The sequence below is a fragment of the Acinonyx jubatus genome, chromosome B1 (genome assembly GCF_027475565.1).
Source record: "Acinonyx jubatus isolate Ajub_Pintada_27869175 chromosome B1, VMU_Ajub_asm_v1.0, whole genome shotgun sequence".
Classification (NCBI taxonomy): Eukaryota; Metazoa; Chordata; class Mammalia; order Carnivora; family Felidae; genus Acinonyx; species Acinonyx jubatus.
In genome coordinates this window covers 189631639-189652395 of record NC_069382.1, presented here as the reverse complement: position 1 = coordinate 189652395, position 20757 = coordinate 189631639, and the positions used below count along the sequence as shown (strand labels likewise).

The window sequence follows — 20757 nt, the reverse complement described above, 5'->3', positions numbered from 1 at the left end:
AACTGGATTTAGTAAAGAAATACGTCAATTTCATGATTCGTTCCAAGTCCTTACCTCTTGAATATTGAGATGTTCACTGATATTATAGCTATTCTCTAGCTTAAGTGTGCCATAAATGCCTTTATTTTCTTTGCAATCACTGTGGGAATAAACAGAGAAATCATGACCTAGAAAGGCAGCTGTGGCTGCCTCTGTCCACTGCAAAGGATGGAGAGAAAGGTTCACGGTTTATCTTTGATTTCAATCTGTGAGCAGAGAAGCAGCTTCTAAGCGCCGACGTGGGAGGAGGTCACCAGTGGACCCCCCCAGAGCCTCCCATTCCTGACTTCGTTCCCTATTTCGCTAAATGTCCCATCTTTGGAACCGATACAATAAAACTGGTACATCAGCCTTCTGTCTGTCTCCTTTGTGCCTTTGGAAAAAGCCATGAGTGATAACAAGTTCACAGATTGGGAAGACATCAGTTCTCATAAAAAACAAACAGCAAAGAGCAACACCTGCTAGAAAGAGGTGTGTTACAAAGCATATCATGGGGTTTAGGATAAGTTTCAATCAAACCCCTGCCAGACCATCTGCCTCCATATTTTCACGGTTGAGCTTCACTCTCCTATCATATGGTTGGATGTATATTCTAATGGCAGGATGGAGACAGGGAAGGGGGCCACAAATACCCAGATGGTGAGGACACCTAGCTTGACCTCACCTCTCTGTGCTTCTCTAACATGTGCAAAATGCCTCCTCGACTGAACTAAGAAGGGCGGCTTTATCCGATGCATATCCCTGTTGCTGACACAGCCACTTCCTGGGAGTGCCTCTTCCATGTTCAGCAGCCAGAGCCCTCTAGCCGAGGGATGCCTGGGAGACGCAACTTTCCCACATCCCTGGGAGATGTGATACTCCTCTCCAGGGAACCCCGAGTAGGCTGGTGTTGTTGGAACAGAAAGCTTAATACACGAACCATCAGAGGTAAGACTCTGCAGGAGCCAGAGTCACAAAGAGCTGGCAGGCCAGGCCAAGAAGCTTGGCTTTGTCCTTTCAGCCCAGGGATGGTTCAATGGTGCGTAGAATCTCCAATCGCTTGATAATGTCCACCTGCATGTTGCGGAGAAGGATTCTGAGACTCTCCGGGCTATGGACAAGACCACAGCTGACTACCGATGTCTACCACGAGGGTCAGGTGCAATGGGTGGGCACATGAGCTACTCATTTGCTATCTCTGCTAGAGGAGCTGGGGAGCCTTTGAACACTATTGAACAGAGAGGACGTGAAACTGCCCAAGATCACCAAGGCCTGCTCCCTGGTGGCAGAGTCAAGACTGGAGCCCAGGCAGCCTGACCGCAGAGCCTGGCCCTTCAGCTGCTTCACGATCAGCGTGTCTGAGATTTGGACCCATTGCTGAGTTCTTGTTATACATGGTATTCACTTGGGGCAGGGTGATTTCTGTACAGGAGTTTTCAGAGGGTCTCATTAATGCATCTTAGGGTCACCTTACGCAGTGAGGTCTAGTGCCTACTGGACAAAGGGACTTTGAGACATCACCACACCGAAGTCTAGCAGGTTTTCGGGGGAAGGATTCTCTTTCTGGTCTTATTTCTACTCTCTTTGCCAAGACTAGAGAACAGCTTAATTCTGAAACTGGAAAGTCTCATCGAGTCTTATCAAAGACACTTTGAAAGTAAAATTCTCATTCTGGAACAACAACATTTCGGTAGCAAAAAATGCATCATGCAATTATGTATACCTGTAAACTTGTTCAAAAGTGAGATTAATATCCGGTTTGTTAAATACCATGCCAGAGAGATAGTGTTTCCAATTCTCATTTAGTAAATACGGCGTGTCCAAAACCTAGAACAAGTTAAAAAAAGACTCTTAGTTTTTAAAAAAAGATACTTTTACACTAATATACATGCATATAATAAAATATTCTGTTAAACATATTTCAGGGATTTTTCAGATCATGGTTCTCCTCATTGATTTCCAACTTAAAACCAGAAAATAAGACTATGATTGGAAAAAACTGACTGACCACTGGGTAACATCAATAAGAATGACTCAAATTGCTTTTTTTTTTTTTTGGAGAGCACTTCTCTTACTAAGACAAACTCATAAGAAATTGTCAAAGAATAGACAACTTGATTCAGAATAGCTAATAGAAAGCCATAAAGCAGCTGGCCCACCTTTTCACTACTACTTCTCTATAGATAAAATGAATTAAAACTTTCATACTCTCTCACTTCATATCATATATTTAAGATGGCTAACATATGTAATGTAATATATTATATATAATAAGATGGGCTCATTAGTGCATGATCACGTACGTGCTTGAGGAACGTAAAGGGTGTCAAAATATCCCCTATTTTTAAAGAAGTTCTTTTCAGCAATTTAATACGGCATGGAAGATAATGAAGTCTGGCTTGATGTATCACTATAATTTTTCATTAAGAGGCCAAATGGACAAAATTTGACAAATTGACACTCTCAACTTAATTTTCCTCAACCAGCTGAATAAATAGAACACCATGACAACTTGTTACCTTAGTATCTACTCACCAGATTTCATAACAGATTTGAGGCAAAAAAATATATATGCAATAAAACAAGAAAACAGAAATATATCTTTAAAAAATTATTTTTAAATGTTTCTTTTTGAGAGACAGCGGGAGCAGGGGAGGGGCAGAGAGAGAGAGAGAGAGAGAGGAAGACACAGAATCCAAAGCAGGCTCCAGGCTCTGAGCTGTCAGCACAGAGCCTGTTGTAGGGCTTGAACTCATGACCCATGAGCTGAAGTCGGACGCTAAACCGACTGAGCCACCCAGGCACCCCAAAGAGAAATATATCTTAAAAAACAGCATCTGGAGAAAAGCACTGAAGAGCCAGAGTGACAAGACCCAAACAAGGGCCCAAATTTCCTCATTAATTAGTGAAGCTGAACAGAGAACAGGTCCCTAGAGTCCACAAGACTTGGTTTCAGAGGGAGAAAGTGAAGCCTGAATTCATGACCCAACAGCCTCGTCAGACGTCTACCAGGGGCAACACTGGGCCACAAGGTGTGGAATTTTTTGGTGTCTTTCACTACAAATTTAGGGCCTCAAAACCATCTGTGTGGGCAACTGTCATTTGAGAAACTCTTTAAAATGTCAGAAACCTCCTGGGGTACCCCAACTTGGGAATTTTCTCCTCCAGCTTATTACAAACCACATTGATGAAGAGGCCTTAACTCCTGGTGCTGATTTCACCTGACATTTGACAAATAATACCACCATGGGGGTGCCTGGGTGGCTCAACTTCGGCTCAGGTCATGATCTGGCCATTCCTGAGTTCGAGCCCAGCATCGGGCTCTGTGCTGACAGCTCGAAGCCTGAAGTCTGTTTCAGATTCTGTGTCTCCCTCTCTCTGCTCCTCCCCCACTCACGCTCTGTCTGTCTCTCTCTCAAAAATAAATAAACATTAAAAAACGTTTAGAAAAGAAAGAAAATACCACCATATTTTTTTTTTTTTTGCTCTGACAAAGTGAAGGGAATCTTAACGTACTGAATGAAAACCAAACTGCTCATCTTTTTTTGCACCCACAAGATATGGGGAAATCAAAGTTTCTAGTCAAGCCTTTCCATAACAGGCCCTGAAAGCATACGTACCTGGAGTAACTTCCTGTTTTGGTAAGGCTCACAGAGCAGCTTTTCCACGTTTGCACCAACGACAAAAGTGAGAACCACGATGGTCATCAATATCCAGCAAATCAGGAAGCTGACTCCAGCCCCACTGGAACAAAAGGAAAAACAGACACAAAATTAAGAGTTCTACGGTAGATTATTCAATATTTGGGGGTGTCTGGCGCTCAGTCGATAGAGCATGTGACTCTTGATCTCAGGATCGTGAGTTCAAGCCCCACGTTGGGTGTAGAGATTACTTAAAAAAACAAACAAACAAAAAAAAACTACCCTTCCCATATTACCTACCAGTACTTACTAATTCTATGTATGCAACGTAGGAAATGGACCTAGAGTCTTCGCTTTGTACAGGCTAAGTGAGCCGATTGGCTCAGGAGTGGAGACAGACAGCAGTAAGCACTGTTGACTCTTCGGTCCCAGGCATATAGTGAGGGAGTCCTTCGACTTAGGTCTCTGGTCTCCCTGCAGCCCAGTACTTTGGTGCAGACATAGCCTCCGGGGTCGCTTGAGTGAACCTAGCCTTCCGCAGGGCACACAGTGAGTGGGGAGGTTCTGAGGCAGGAGAGGTACCACTGGGAGTCCGAAGGGGGCCAGCCTGGTTCGGGGAAGGAGGGCCGTGAGCGGCATGGCTACAGCTCAAGAGGCAGGCCGGGGTGCACGAGAGCGGGTCTGGCTGGTCCAGTAAGGGGAGGCTGCTGAGGGCCTTGACGCACAGGAGGAACACAGCCCAGTTTCTCTCTGAGGAAGAACACTCTAGGCAGAGCCCGAGGATGGGATGGAAAGATGCCCACGTGGACAGGGCTACGGCTGATGAGGCTGTCATCCTGGGGTGGTGGCCCGACGTGGCCGGAGGCAGTGGTGAGAAGTCAGCCGACGGAAAAGACACAGGATGTGCTGAGGATGCTGCACGGGAGGAGGAGGCAAGGAGGGGCCCGGGGTGAAGCCAGGGCTTGTCAGCAGGGAAAGGAGACACTGGGTGCTGAGGAAGGAAAGAGAAGGCGGGATCTGGTCCTGCTGCCGGGAGACGTGGCGGTGGAGACGCTGCGGGCAGTCAGCTGCGTCTGGACCACACGTAGCTGGGCTGCGGGCCTGCACGAGGCAATCGGCTGCTTAGAAGTGACCACTGGTCCCGGAGCTGAGACTGGAGAGAGAAGCAGCCCGGGGCCGGGCCTGGGGACTTCGCCATTTGAGGAGCAGGTGGCAGAAGGGCAGCCAGAGGATGAGACCGCTAGGAAGACTCATAAAGTAGGAAGGAAACCAGTAGCGCTGCTGATGGGGAAATAAAGGCATGTCTGCAGGAAGAGGGGACGGGAAGCCGTCCCAAACACTGCAGACAGGGCACACTCCAGGGGATCTGAAGCCAGTCCAATGGCTGGAGGCAAAGAGGCTGCTGCTGACCTGAGGGAAGGGGCGTGGCCTTGCCCAGGACGCAGACGTGAGTAAACAGGCAGCAAGCATCATTACTTTTGATGTCTGTGAAGGGAAGGAGTGGTGTTGAGAGAGGTTTTTGGTTTTCATGGTGAAAGAGAGGAGAGAAGAGAACACAGTTAAGTGTTGAGAAGCAAGTCTTGGAGAGGAGAAGAGTTTGAGGGCACAGGAGAGGGAAGGGCTCATCCATGACACCCTTGGGCTGTGTGCAGGGATTGAGATTGGGAAAGGAAGGTGGGATGGGCCCAGAAGAGAGGGATTGCTCTGCACTCGACCCTGCACACGTGTGAATGCAGGTGCACTGGAGTTTTGGTGATGAGAAGTTGTATGATGGCTTTTATTTCCTTTGTGAAGAAGGAGGTAGAGTCAGCTGCTAAGCGAGGGAGGAATAAGGAGGATGGATGTATCAGTGTGGAAAAAGCCATTGCTGAGCAGAGGAAGGAGGGAAGGAAGGAAGGAAGGAAGGAAGGAAGGAAGGAAGGAAGGGAGGGAGGCAAGGAAGAAACTTATAGGGCTGTGAAGGATCCATTTGAGGTGGGGATCATAATTTTGTAGGGATACCAATGTGCCCACTGCATGACTTCTCTCTAGAGTGCTCAGTTACTCTGGTGTAGACACAGACAGAGCAAACTCTTGAATCAGTCTAGGTGGAGTAGCCAGATCATCACTGATGATTGCACCGTCACTGGTGCAAACAGGAAGGACCCTCAGAAGTGTCTACTAGGCTGATGTACTTAGTAACAATGGCATCCCTTCCTAAGGGCATGATTCTGCCCAGTGGACACCATTAAGGAACAATTTCGAATATTTGCCTGGTTTGGCTGAAATAAATAACAAGATGTGCCCACTGGAGGGGCCTCTGTCAGCCTGAACTTCTCTGACCTAAAAGGCTTTTGAGCGTGAAGAAGGGGAACACGTGGGAAGCATATGCTAGTCACCATGGTTTGAACCGTGTGCATGAGCATGTGTGTATATTAGAGTTAAAAAAAAAAATTGGAAACCTTGGATAGAGCATTTCAAAACAACACTGCTAATCTTAAAGAGCTTATGTCCAGCCTTTATTTCTTAAATATGCCTATATCTAGATAAGGAACGCAGCACTGCCAGAGGCCTCTTTTTGTAAGGTCACTCAGATAAGAATGGCCAATGTGTGTTGAAAGTTTTGCAAAGAAGGAAAAGGAGAAGAAGTAAAATAAAAACAAGAAAAATAACGTGCGACAAAGACCTTATGTGGCCGGCCAAAGTGAACGTATCTATTATCTGGACCTTTACAGAAACGTGTGCTGACTCCTGCCGGATCTACACAGCTGTGAGGACCATAGGCGATAGTCTTGTGAGCCCTTGTTGAACATCTTAGGGACTTTGGTCAACAATCCAGGGTAGCCAACCTAGTTACATTTCACTGGCCGCAGGAATGTCCCACTCTTTGGTGGCTGATGTTTGTGTCATTTCCAATGCCTCACTATTATAACTAAAGCTGCAAAAACATTTCTCTGCTTGTGATACTTTGCCCATAGTTGGGTCCTACTTCCTTAAAACTGATCCCCTAAAATGGAATGACTTGGCCAAGGAGATTACTGTCTCTTTATGGCCCCTGCTACAGCATGACAAAATGCTTTCTGAAATATTTGTAACCACTGAACGGCCACTGGTCATGTAAGGGCACCCATTTTGTGACCCCATGGCTATACTGGGTATTAGTCTTTCTTCAAAGCTCTGGGTAATTGGAGCATGGTTTTCAAGAACTAAAACTAGAAGTTTCAGAGTGGGCTTCAGTACAAGACTGTTTTCTTGCTGCCTTGTTTAGGTGTCCTTACCTCCAGGGAAACCTTCTATGTGCCCCTGAGACAGATGTACATTCCTCGCTGTATCCTCTTTGGCCCCCAAAATGCTCCCTGGACCCTCAGAAGACACAGGATCAGAGCAGAGCCAGGGCTCTCTGTCTTTCCTCCCCCTAGACCTTCTGGTAGGATCCCCCTGGGAGATAAGGATTCTTGCTTGGTTTCTGAAGAGACCACACTCTTCAACGTCAACGTCAACGGATGGTGTTACTGTTTTTAAGAGCAGGTGGTGTTGTGGTTGCAGCTGAACAAAATATACTTTCTTGTTTCTACAAGTAAATAAATGATTTTTAAGAAATTATAGTCTTCTAATGAGTTGTATCATGCTTTCCCCTTTACAACTCTCGAGTTGTTTACCAGATGTCTCAAGAGATGGAAGCTCCTGCCAAGCAAGATTTCCATGTTGAGCCATGGGTGGCAACAATACAGACCCCACAGCCACCAGTTTGTTTCCTATCGGGTGATAAATCCCCTTGTTCCCAAGCCACATGCTTGCATGTGACTTTGTCTCTTCAGGGATTCCTTCCTCTGCAGAGGTGAAAATTATATCCAAACTGAAGTAATTTTAGCCTCCATCAAATTGCTCATGACTCCCCTGTTTCCATTTTCTTTGAAACTGGACAGCACATATTTTGGTTTTGTCCCTTACAAATGTTCAAATAGAATGTTATGAAAAGTGCACATTTTCAGAACAATTTAAGCCCTCCCATCAAGCAGTTAAAAAGATGTGATCTATAGAACCACCATCAAAACACTGACAAAACAGCCAAGTCCCAGGATTAGTAAATCCTGAACATTTAACTCATTTTCTATCTGTAGCTGCATACATTTAAACCAAAAGGAGGGGCAATATACTCTTCCTTGCTGCATGAATTTCTTAAGCGTAGCCATGTGAGCAAATAGGCTTTTCCGTGCACGGAGTTCTGTTCAACTTTGTCTAAATCTGGCAGACTCCTGTGTTGTTAGTTTTAAAGTTATTTGTAAAACTCTTGTGCCTTGATTTATGTGCCTTTCTTGGCTTGTTGTGCTATCCTGGAGCTGAAAGGTTTCAGGGCAAAGCTTTACAATCAGAGCTCATAAGTCTGATTCATTATTGTGGTGACCCAATGTTTGAAAAGGCACGTTAGTGCATGACAGTGGCTTGCAGCTTCTCCCAGCCTGGTACTAGTGACATAAGCAATGACAGCCATGGCTGAGGTGTTGATTCTCCATGGCTCCAAGGACTTGTTCCAAATCTTTACCTTGCTCTCCAAACCCATCACACTCCCTGCTGCCGATTCTTGATGTACTTATTGGAAAAGGAAATATCAGTTTGGAACCCACACAGCTTCCTCTCTGGGGAGCATTCAAAGCTTTAACCTCTGCCTCTGGGTTTATGTTTCTGGCTCCAAGTGCAGTCACACCCAGTTGGTGCCCTCTGCGCTCGTCACACCCTAGTAAAGATTTTTTATGTTTATTTGTTTTTTTTTTTTTAAGTTTATTTATTTGTTTTTTGTTGAAGCGTCAATTCTTTAAAAAAATTTTTTTTACTCTTTATTTTTGAGAGACTGAGAGAAAGACAGAGTGTGAGCGGGGGGAGGGGGGAGAACAGAGAGAGAGGGAGACACAGAATCCAAAGCAGGCTCCAGGCTCTGAGCTGTCAGCACAGAGCCTAATGTAGGGCTCAAACTCATGAACCATGAGATCATGACCTGAGCTGAAGTCTAAATCTGGCAGGCTCTTGTGTTGTTAGTTTTAAAGTTATTTGTAAAACTCTTGTGCCTTGATTTATGTGCCTTTCTTGGCTTGTTGTGCTATCCTCAACCAACAGAGCCACCAACAGGCGCCCCTTAAAGTTTATGTATTTATTTTGAGAAAGAAAGAGACAGTGCGAGTAGGGGATGGACAGAGAGAAAGAAAAATCCCAAGCAGGCTCTGCATGCGGGGCCTGAACTCATGAACTGTGAGTTCATGACTTGGGCGGGAAACAACAGTTGGACGCTTAACTGACTACGCCACCCAGGTGCCTTGACAATCTCTTTTCTAAGTCAAGTTTCCAGAGTTTCAAAGCAAACAAGCCGAAGAAACTGGTGACCACAGAGAACAGTGTCTGATACCAGGCCAATCCTCAGCAAGTTTCTGGTGAATAAATGGATGGATGGATGGATGGATGGATAATAATCCATAATGTGCAGCCCAGAGGCCACCAGATTCGTGTCATCAGTCTGCTCTTCTCCCCTTATTTCCACCCCCCACGTGGCAAGGAAGAGCAAACACTCACACCATGAGGAAGATGCCTCCGGTGTTTGAGACGCAGCCTCGTCTGGTCGGGGTGGCATTCCGGTCATAGCCACACGTGCCACACAGCAAGCCCAGGTAATAAAAAATCACGACGAGTGTCAGCAAACAGCAGACAACCAGGCCACCTAGCCACCTGGTGAAGCAAGCACAGTGTTATCATACATAAAAGAGGTGGCCTCACAATAACGCAAAAGCTATCGGACTGGGGCTGGAGCGATTGAGTAATACTTGGCAATCAAATATCTGATTGGCCCGCTGATTCCTCAGAGGGTGATGTTGTAGTGAAAAGATCGCTTCCCACCCCTAGTCCTCCACCCCAGCCAGCAGGAAACCTTAATTTTTATCTTGGTTTTGAAGAGATCTAGCTCACTCACTGGTCAGGAGGGACTATGGCTTCCTTCCCTTGCTTCATTTCTGCGGGGGTCCTAAGCAGAGCCTTTGCTCCATTCTCCAAAGCTACTGATAACAATACCCGTTTAAGACTTGGAAGTTCTGTCAAGTTTCCTGCTGCCGCGAGCGCTTATTGCAACGTTGATGACAACAGGTGGACAGGTCATGATCTGACAACAGATACAGAAATACCTAGCTCTTTTCCCGGGTCTTCCTCTAAAATGCTCTGTGGTTGTGGGAATATTTGGGAGGGGACCTTGCGTTCTTTGCTGAACCAGAAACCCTACATGGGGAACGTGTTGCATATCTTAGAATTTATGAGCATCCTAAGTCAAGTGCCCGCAGAACGCAAATCTCAATTTCGTAATGGCCCTGCGAGACATTTTAGGATAATGGAGCCTCAATTAGGTCTTACTGGCATTCCCGGAAGGTACAACAACCTTTTCCAGCAGCCGAGGAGCGTTCAAGGGTAGAAATGCTGCCCAACCATTAAAACACTAAAAAATAAAGCGTTTACTTCTGCGACAAAAGCTGCCTCTGGAGCTTTTCATTAAATTAAGAGCAATCTCACTAATTGTGATGGCCACCTGCACCCTTTCTGTGGCATTTTATTCCAGATACTGGAGATGCCAAATTAAAAAGCCATGGGACCTGGCCTCAGAAATCTTTTACAGTGAATGCATGCTTCATCTGCTTAGATTTCCTTTAAAAGTAACCTTCTAGTCTCAGGGCAATGGGAGTGGACGTGTAGATAGCAGTTGTACCATTCTCTCCATTTGTGAAACTCTAACCTCTTAAGAGATTGTGAATTCATTGAGAAACGGTCTGTCTTTTTTTTTTTTTAAGTTCATTTATTTTTGAGAGAATCAGAGACATCGTGAGTGGGGGAGGGGCAGAGAGAAAGGGAGAGAGAGAATCCCAAGTAGGCTCCGTGCTGCCAGCGCAGAGTTGACGTGGGGCTTGAACTCCTGAAACCATGAGATCATGAGCTGAGCTGAAACCAAGAGTTGGACCCTTAACTGACTGAGCCACCTGGGCGCCCCAGAGAAAGGGTCTGTGTTATGTTTGCCCTGATACCTGCTGGAGTGTCCCAGCCACACGGTAGGAAAATGGCTTACTAATTACAGGGCAATAATTAAGAGTATAGTCAGATGGGGATTGAAAACCCACCTCTGCCACACTGTTGTTGGCCTTTTGTAGGTCATTCCACTCCCCCGAGCCTCAATTTCCTTGTCTATGAAACAAGATTACAAATAGAACACAACCCTGGAGTTTTTTTCTTCTCTTTTCTTTTTTTTTTTTTTTTTTAAGTATTAAATGAGAAGTCACACGTACAGCACTTGGAGGGCACATTGTAACTGTTCCTGAAATGCTAGCAGTTATTATTTTATTATTTATTATTATTTTATTATTTATTATTATTTTATTATTTATTATTATTTTATTATTTACCTTGAGTTCTTGCATAATAAATAACCAAGCAGGACTGGAACTCTCTGGAATCTCCATGAGTTTGGACAGTAAGAACGATTCCCAAAGTGGTAGGGCGTGGGGCTGAGTGTTTCAGAGAGGACAGCACATCTTATATCTCGCATGGTTGTCGAATAACTCAAGTCTGCAAGCCTATTGTTCCCTGAGATGTCCACTGTCACCTCCAGGGCCCAGACCCCATCACTAACATTGTCTAATGGGGCAATCAACAGCTGGGGTCTAGAGCTGCTTACCTGAGGTCTCCAGCAAGTTCCTTATTTCAAGGATGTTTTTCTGTAAGAACCAACCTCTGTGTGTTTATTTTACAAGCCAATGAAAAGAAGAATATTATCCAAATGCCCTCCTTAATTACTTTAAGGCTTTAAAATCCTTTTCCATGTGTTAGATAATTATAACTAAGATTATAGAAGCCATTAATGACATAAAAATTGCAAAGTATTGACCACTTGGCTCAAGAACTTACAGTCTCCAATTAAAAAAAACATACATAATACTCCATGATTTTGCATGCCATCCTTGTGCAGGGATGCTAATCTTCCCTGTATAGTTCCAATTTTAGTATATGTGCTGCCAGAGTGAGCACTCCAACTTTTTAAATAAACATAAACTAGGATTAACACATATCCGGTTACGGCTTCTTTGTACAATTTTCTCCCACAAGATGATCCTGCTTATCATGTCAGATTTCTACCCTGTTCTAGAGCAAGGCTCACTCTCTAGTTTGCTAGCTCAAGGGGGGCACTCACCTGTACGAATCATACTCTTCCAATGTGGGTAAATTGCGGCGGATGTAAGTTTCAGTGTCATTAATGTAACCCATGAAATTCGATAGCTGATCCTGAATAGGAATCTGTTCACCTATACTTTCAATATCTGAACCAATGGAATTCAAGGTACTTTTGACATCTGAAAACAAAGATACCCAGGTTATGCATTTTCAAACCCAGGGGAAACAGACACTTTGTTTTGGAGCCAAAATGAAAAGCTTCAACCACTTTTAGTTTTCCCCATGTTATGTATGTGGTTAAAACATGAAAAGGTTCTACAACAAGCACGAATGTAGCCAAGACCATCAGAAAGCAATTACTCAACAAAACAGCAAGCTATGAGCGCTGACTTTAATGATATGGTGCTGAATTCAAGCCAGAGTTTTCTTCTGTTACTTACTTCACTAAAAAATAAAATGAATCTGATGATTAAAACTTATGGTGTGCCTACCATGGGCCACGCATTTTTATATAAATGTTAACTAATTTATTCCACTGAAATAGATATTCTTATTCCCATTCTACCAACAGTGACCCTGAGGCCCATAGAGGTTAAATTACTTGCCCATAGGTCTTTTTTTTTTTTTCCAGAAAGCACTAGAAATGAAATTTAATCTTGGGTTCATCTAACTCCAAAACTTCTGTTCAGTGATTTTGGAAAAAATAATTTAATAAGAAATAGCATTCAGGAATGCAGTAATTCGCCAGGACCAATTTTTTGAACAAGTGACCCCAGGGGATATTTTTCTTAAAATTTTATTTGACTCATACAAATTGAGACTTGTTAAAGTACATCTGTGTATCTCATATGCAGAGAGCAATTTATTCCCAGTGGTCAAAGAGTTTCTATTAATATCTACCCTAACCTTTCTGAGAGAAGGTAAGTTCCAATTTTTGAAAAGTGTTTGTCCCGTGTGACAGGTCCTGGGATCAAAGATACTCAGGACACGGGTGTCACTTCATTTAATGCTCACCCAGGTCTGAAGCTGGTGTTATCTCAATGTGTGATTTTCGACACGGATGTACTAAGAACATGCTAATCAGTTAAATATCCACCGGTCCTGGAAGGGAGATAAACCTCTTTGCAGCAGCAAAGGCAAGGTTAGCTGTTCTCACAGTGTGATCCCAGGGCTCCTGGTGAACTTTGGGTACCGGGTAGCATGACCCATGATGGAGTTACATTAAAAGGGTGGGAATCTTTTCCAAAGTGTGCTGTTCACACAGATACGTTGAGACAGAGCTACTAGGAGGAGGCCGTTATCCACAGTGGCTCAGTTCTCCTCCAAATGGATTGTGCACCCAAAGGCCTCAAGATCCTTAACAAGGTGACTCGGTGGGTCTCGTACTTAACTCTGGGATTTCTGGGAGTTTGTAGAGATGTGGTCTGCAGATTCCTCCTCTGAACACTTCCCGAAACTCAGAATGGGGTTCCTTCTGCTTCTCAGGCTGTCCTGCCCTCCCACACAACATGGCTCCCTGGCTTTGCCAGCTTGGGTGATTCTGTATGCGGCTGGCGTCCTCTCTCACTGAATGCTTCCCTCGGACCTCAGTTTTGATGTTGCTTCTTCCAGGAAGCCTTCTGCTACCCTCTCCCACCTTGGATCTCTTGCACGTATCCTGTCATGTTACCAGAGTGTGATAACTGGCATCTGTATACATGCCCTGCTGAGCGGTAGGCGGGGCTCACGCTTTATTCGTCTCCCATTCCCAGAGCCCAGCAGAGCCTGGCACACAGTAGGCACTCAAAATAGGTGTGCAGGGTGGGACCGGATGATCAAAATGTGGGAGCTAAGGGTTTTTATTCGTTTTGGAAGGGCATGAATCTAAGCAATTAATATTCAGGCTGATGGAGTGATATTCTCCCAGACCCGGGAAAACTCTGGCTTGTGTTTAGGCAATGACACCATGTGTGATGGGCCTCGCTCACACATACTGCACACCTCGCTTTGCCAGACTTACAAGGGAGGGCTGCATGTATTGGCAGAAGAGGTCCAGAAAGGGGGAACAGAAAAAGTAAACACAGAAATTAGTAAGCAGGTGGCTATTAGATGTACAGCATGTGTTAGCCTTCAGACGCTAGCACAGGAAAGCGTGAACTTTGTCTTTAGTATCAGTATTTTCAAGTAGAATTTTAGATTAAACAAAAAGGAACCCACAAAACATCTAAAGCACATGTAATAGGATAAAATACTTTCTACCCAAAGTCTTAATGGGTTGAAAGAACACTACTGGGGGGAAAAATCAAGTACTTCTAGCACAACATCTTAACATCACTTGGTCAACAGATAAAAAGAAGCACAGAGAAGATGATTTAAAAGAAGAAGAGCTTACATAGCTTCAGAGATTTCTTCTTTAAGCAAAGAACCCACATTTATTGCCATCGCTGCCCCCAAAACTACTTATACTGCACTGTTTCTCTGTACCTTCACACCAAATACCATGGCCTGAATACAACATACTTCAATCATTTAAGACTAGCAGAATTCTCTCAATATCAGTTGTCTTTCCAAAATCTTAAACAACCTTACGAGCCTAAAACACATTTATAGCAGCATCAGAAGGCAGATGTACATCTTCCCAAAAAGACAAAATCAATCCTTAAACATAGTAATTCTGGAAAAAAAATTGATTTTATGTTCTTTTAGAACATATAATACTCTACAGTTTTTCCCTAGTGAAACCAGTCAAAATGTGACTTTCCAAACAATAGCTGTCTTTAGCGCTGACAGTTCACGATGAGGGCTCATCATTACAGTGTGGTCCTCAACCTTGCAGCCTCTGGCCAGCAGGACCATGTTAATCAGCGTTCAATAGGGTTATTATTTCTTAAGATCAAAATTGTGGTGTGAAAGTGGCACAATTAAAAAGCTCTGATTCTCATTTACTTTTCAAGATCAGTGAGAGGACTTTTTTAAGAGAGAAAAATAATGCAGTTCTTAACAATACTTTTTTTTGCCCTGATCATCCATTTCTTAACAGAGAGAAAAAAAAAGGACTTCAAACTCTGACTCACCTGATATGATGTCTGTGGTTTGATTTTTCACCATCTCAGGAATATCATTAAAGGATTTATAGCCCTAGAAAATAATTCAAAGTAGATTGATGGACATAGTGAATGGGAGGGCAGTTAACGACTACCCATTTTCTAGCTTAGTTTGGAGTAGAGAAGCAAACTAAAAATGAAACAGTCATCTTAAGGAGGAAATTATCACTATATGGTCATTAAAAGACTACAGAAAAGTTCCCCTTTAAAGAAGATTTTCTTTAAATTGTATCCACTGAAGTTCCCATGAAAAGTTTGTTACTTAAAAAAAATTTTTTGGGGGTGCCTGGGTGGCTCAGTCGGTTGAGCGTCCGACTTCAGCTCAGGTCATGATCTCACAGTCCGTGAGTTCAAGCCCCGTGTGGGGCTCTGTGCTAACAGCTCAGAGCCTGGGGCCTGCTTCGGATTCTGTGTCTCCCTCTCTCTCTCTGCCCCTCCCCTGCTCATGCTCTGTCTCTCTCTATCTCAAAAATAAATAAAAACATTAAAAAACATTAAACATTTTTTTTTAATGTTTATTCATTTTTGAGAGAGAGAGAAAGACAGAGACAGAGCATGGGCAGGGGAGGGGCAGAGAGAGAGGGAGACACAGAATCTGAAGCAGGCTCCAGGCTCTGAGCTGTCAGCATAGAGACCGATGTGGGGCTCGAACTCACATGTGAGATCATGACCTGAGCTAAAGTCGGACGCCCAGCCGACTGAGCCAGCCAGGTGCCCCAAAAGTTTTTTACTTTTAAGCTTTTAACTTATCTATATCAGCATTTCTCAATGGGGGGAAATTTTGTCCTCCAGGGGACATATGGCAAGGTCTGGAGACATTCTGGTTATCACAGCTGTGGCATTGTGTGAGCAGGGTCCCTTACGACGCACAGGACAACCCCATAACAGAGAATTATCCAGCCCCAAGTGTTAATAGTGCTGAGGTTAAGAAACACCTGATCTGTACAGTGTACCATGTGCAGATATAACGTGAATTTCCAGAACCGGAATCGTAATTTCCAATGCAATTACGAAGCAAAACTAGAGATCTCGTCTTACAGAAAACAATAATGCCCCAAAACACAGCTTATAGAGATTATAAATTATAGTGAGGCTCCAGTGAAAACAAAAACAGCAATGTCAAGCTCTGTCATTTTGGGGCTAAATCTGTGACAGGAAGAGGTCATTACTTCCCTCCACGCAGCTCAACTAAATATACAGCTTTTCCTCTGGAAGAGGTTTAATTTGTGTTTCTTTACTGTCTGCTGGTGTATTTAGCCAACTGCTAGGGAATACGATATCGATTACAACTTATCATGGACTGAATGTCTGTGTCCACCTCCCCCGACAGTCAGCACCGTATGTTGAAATCCTAACCCCCCCACGTAAGTAATGGTATTAGGGGGTGGGGCTTTGGGGAGGTGATTCAATCATGAGGATGAAGCCCCGTGGATGGGATTAGTGCCTTTATAAAAGGGACCTCAGACAGCTGTCTTCACCACATGAAGATGCAATGAGAAAACAGCCATCTGCAACCTGGAAGGGTCTCTCACCAGAACTCGATCATGCCTGCCCCCGATCTTGGACATCTAGCTGCCGGAACTGTGACAAATAAATTCCTCTTGTTTAGAAGCCAACCAGCCTATGATACTCTCTTACAGCAGTCCAGCGTAAGTGGCAGACTTTAGAAGATTTACGGTGCCAGCAAGTTTCCAGTTTAGTCTAGAAACACGAATGCCGTAAGAAGAACATCTACCACTTCTGTTTCCTCGACGGTGACTAAGTGCGCAGCCTGTTTGGATTACTGTCCACCTGACCTCCTACATTTATCTGCAGTTGGACTTGTGGAGGCCCCCCACTGTAAGAGGTGTTACGGCCAGAGAGGGCCTTACAGATCTCCTGGTTCAATTCCCTCATTTAACAAATGAGGGGACACCAGGACGAATGACCAAGAGTTTTTAATGACTTGTTTAAGGGGACACTTGACTTTGTCAGTAGATGAGTATTTAACAGATACCTGATGATCTTTTTACACCCCCTGCTAAAAGACATAGAGGCAAGAATAAAACTGTTCTCTCCCTTTCCTGCAGGCCCCAGCATTCTTGTTGAATCATAATCTACAATCTATTGTGCGCTCAATATATAGGTTGAATAAATAGCAATAATTGATAGGCTACCAGGGAAATGATGATGCCCTAGACCAACGTGGTCCCTGCCATTTTCCGGGTTTACACTCCAGTGGGACAACAGAAACATTAAAGCAATAATCACCGTCAGGAGGATGTTAACAGAGAATATCCGCTGTACTGTAGGAACGTATTAAAAAGGGTTTGACTTGGTCAAGATGCGCAGGAAAGGTCTCATTAAGAAAGTGATACCGAGGGGTGCCTGGGTGGCTCAGTTGGTTAAGTGTCCGTCCAACTTGGACTCAGGTCACGATCTCACGGTTCAGGAATTGGAGCCCCGGGTTGGGCTCTGTGCGGACAGTTCAGAGCCTGGAGCCTGCTTTGGATTCTGTGTCTCCCTCTTTCTCTACCCCTCCCCCACTCGCACTCTCTCTCTTCCTCAAAAATAAATAAACATTAAAAACATAATAAAAGAAAGAAGGAGATACTGAATGCTTTAAGTAGTTAGTATTTAGCAGCATAAGTAGTTCGGAGAGGGAGAGGGAGAAAGGAGAGAACGGTGGGCATAGCTCACAGCATGTGCAACTGTGCAGAAGGGGGAGGAGACAAAAGCAAGGGGAGTGACTCCCGGCACAGTGGGAGGGACCTTGCCTCAGAGTCAGTATGGGGTTCAGCACCACCCCTAGCAAATTCTGAATCCCAGGAAGGCGAGAACAGGTTTTGCTTTCTACCTCCAGCATGGTGCTGTGCACACAACAGACGCTTAATCCCAATTTCTCGAAGTGAAAGGAGCAAAATTATCTGGAAGGTAACAGTTATGTCCTTCTTGGCAAACCCCTTTCCAAATTTTCACTGCTTTTTTGCGGTTACGTATTTTCTTATGTACTTGTCTACTCTTTAAAGTGATGTAAAATAAACTACAGCATAAACTACTGTATGTTTTTTCCCCCAAAATACATACCTGTTGAACCAGGCTGGACAAATTTGTTTGAAGAATATCATTAATCTTATCAATTGGCTTATCCAAAGATGGGAGCTGAAATTTGTAAAACAAAACATAAGGCAAAGTGGTTACTCCCAACATTATTTGTCATAAAAAGGAATCATCTTATATCCAAAGTCTCTATAGTCTCTTAAGAGACTTAAGTCTCTTAAGTCTCGTAAGTCCCCAAATCTCTATATTTAACTTGCTTTTGAACAATAGAATATTTATTGGGGTGGGGGAATACATTTAGCTCAGGGTGGCCTCTACAAGCATCAAGTTTTAGATGTTTGGTGGGTTTCTGTTGCAGTTAGCTCAAAATGCAGGAAAGAAATCTAACACAGAGCGAATATGGATGACCTCACAATTTCAGGTACTGAATACTGTTGAACAAAGTTGTAAATAATACGGGCAATAGTTATACCGGTGAGTGGTCTGGAATGAAGTTTCCATTATAGCATCATACCTGGGTTTAAAGTGTTCTGTCTCTTGCCAACACTGAGACAAACATCATGGACCTTCTGGCACGATGTACCAAGAAGGACACAATATCACTCTTGTGATACCCCCGGGAAACATGCATAACTCAAATCTAATTACGGGGGAACACCAGATAAACTTAAATCATGGGTCCTTCCATAAAACAAATGGCCTGTGGTCTTCAAAAATGTCAATGTTAAAAAAGAAGAAGATAAGCTGGGGACTGTCCAAGATTGAAGGGCCTAAACAGACATGACAAGTAAAGACCAGGTGTGACTCTGGACCGGTGTCTAGACTGGAGAAAGAAAAACAGCTGTCAGTTTTTTAAAAACATCCACAAAATTTGAATATAAACCATGGACTAGTCAGGAGTCTTGGGTCAGCATTACATGTCCTAATTTTGATAACTGTCCAAAAGGTTGTGTACGTTTAGGAAGTGCACGGAAATAGTTAGGGGTAAAAGCACATATTGTCCACAACTTATCGCCAGATGATTGAGAAAAACACAACATGCATCATACTTTATATGTATACATGATAATGAGTAGACGGTAGATACACAAATGGAGAAACAAAGAAAATATAAGGAAGCAAATGAAGCAAAATGGTGGCAATTGGCAAGTCAGAGTAAAGGGTGAAGAAGTTCCTCTTACCATCCTTGCAAATTTTCTGCATGTTTAAAAAGACAACAGAATAAAAAGTTACCTCCCTCCCCAAAAGACTTGAGTTCAAACAATTTCAATGCAAGTGAAAATCCCAGTCTCTGAAAAGCTATTCAATGGTGACCACAGTGATGGTGCTAGATATGTAGACACAGAGGCTGAAGATGAAGAGTCTGCGTAGTATTGGCCCATGAAACAGGAAGGTGAGAAGAGTAGATTTTATATATTAAAATATTATTTTAGAAAAAATGTGGCATGTATATACCGCTATCTCGATAAATTAAAAATCATGAGTAGATGTGATTATTTATTCTGTATCTTGGGACTTTATATTTTCAAGATGCTCCAAATTCTTTTTTTCCCCCTAATTTTCTCTTTGGAATAGGAGAATTACTTCTATTTAGATATAAATGGTTAATGTAGGAGGCATGCCCTTTGAAAATATATTTTAATTTTTAGAAGTCTACAAAAACACATGCTTCTTTCTTTCTTTCTTTCTTTCTTTCTTTCTTTCTTTCTTTCTTTCTTTTAATGCTTATTTATTTTTGAGAGAGAAAGAGAGAGAGAGAGAGAGAGAGAGAGAGAGAGAGAGACAGAGCGGGAGCAGGAGAGGGGCAGAGAGAGAGGGAGACACAGAATCCAAAGCAGGCTCTAGGCTCTGAGCTGCAAGCACAGAGCCTGATGTGGGGCATGAACCCACAAGCTGCGAGATCATGACCTGAGTCAAAGTCGGATGCCTAACTGACTGAGCCACCCAGGTGCCCCTCTTTTTTCCTTTTAAAGCTGAATTCATTCTGGTAGCTTCCATCAAATCAATTGCAGAGAACACTTAAAAGGGGTTTCCCATTATCCTTTCTCTCCTGCTGCAGCCATGCCCATGTGGCGATCAGATAACCAGGACAGGCTGACAGACACCCAGGCCACTGTCCACTGGACAGGTATACCCACACCGAGTCCTGCACAGTTGTCCCAATGACACTGCTCCGTAGCAGAGTCACCTCCTCACCTGATCCATGTTGGTATTGTCATCCAGCTGGCTTAGAGACGTTCTGATGTTGTTGCAAGTGGTAGCCACTGGAGGTGCAGAGCACATGGGGTCATTGAGTGATTGTTCCAGGTCCCTTTTAACGTCACTGAGGCTGGTGTTCAGTTGTGCGCTTGACTTTTTCAGCTCCTTTAAGGTATTGTTCACATTCAATAGGGCTTCTTTGGTCTCTTTGATTGCTGTAGGAACACACCTTGCTTTAGAACAGAGGCACCCACTAGGCTGCCAATGGCAAAATTCCTTCTCATCTACCAAGTACCCTAAAGGAACTTGAGGTGAACTTCTAGATGACACTGGAAGGCAACCAGAGGAGCCTAAGAGGGGAATATAGGGACATGCTTGGCTTCCTCAGCCAGCAACTCCAACCAGCTCAGCTTTCCCACCTGCACGCTTTTCAGACAAAAAGACAGAGCAAGAACCAACTCAGGGACACAACAGGGCATGTAGGTGTAGCATTAAGTGGCCTGCACAGGAGCAGTAACGGCAGGAAAAGGGGCTGTAGCCCCAACAAGCTGGCATCTTCAGCCCCAAGCAGTTTTAACGCACATAAACACTGATCACGCCCGGACCTA

General features: G+C 43.9%; 1 protein-coding gene and 1 non-coding gene across 14 annotated transcripts in view; both read right to left on the bottom strand.

The window, feature by feature from the left end:
* Positions 1-20757, bottom strand: part of PROM1 (prominin 1) — a 162830-nt gene that overhangs the window by 44852 nt on the left and 97221 nt on the right. For all 13 annotated transcript variants that reach the window (XM_053217539.1, XM_053217547.1, XM_053217548.1 and 10 more), the window contains 8 exons: positions 20147-20364; positions 17978-18052; positions 14882-14945; positions 11848-12007; positions 9201-9353; positions 3639-3762; positions 1742-1845; positions 55-139 (listed from right to left, as the gene is read on the bottom strand). In XM_053217539.1, the coding sequence (XP_053073514.1) occupies positions 55-139; positions 1742-1845; positions 3639-3762; positions 9201-9353; positions 11848-12007; positions 14882-14945; positions 17978-18052; positions 20147-20364 (983 nt within the window). The remainder of the gene's footprint in view (positions 1-54; positions 140-1741; positions 1846-3638; positions 3763-9200; positions 9354-11847; positions 12008-14881; positions 14946-17977; positions 18053-20146; positions 20365-20757) is intronic.
* LOC113601053 (U6 spliceosomal RNA) lies at positions 11581-11684 on the bottom strand. Its single transcript, XR_003422195.1, has one exon. It is a non-coding gene; the product is annotated as a U6 spliceosomal RNA (small nuclear RNA).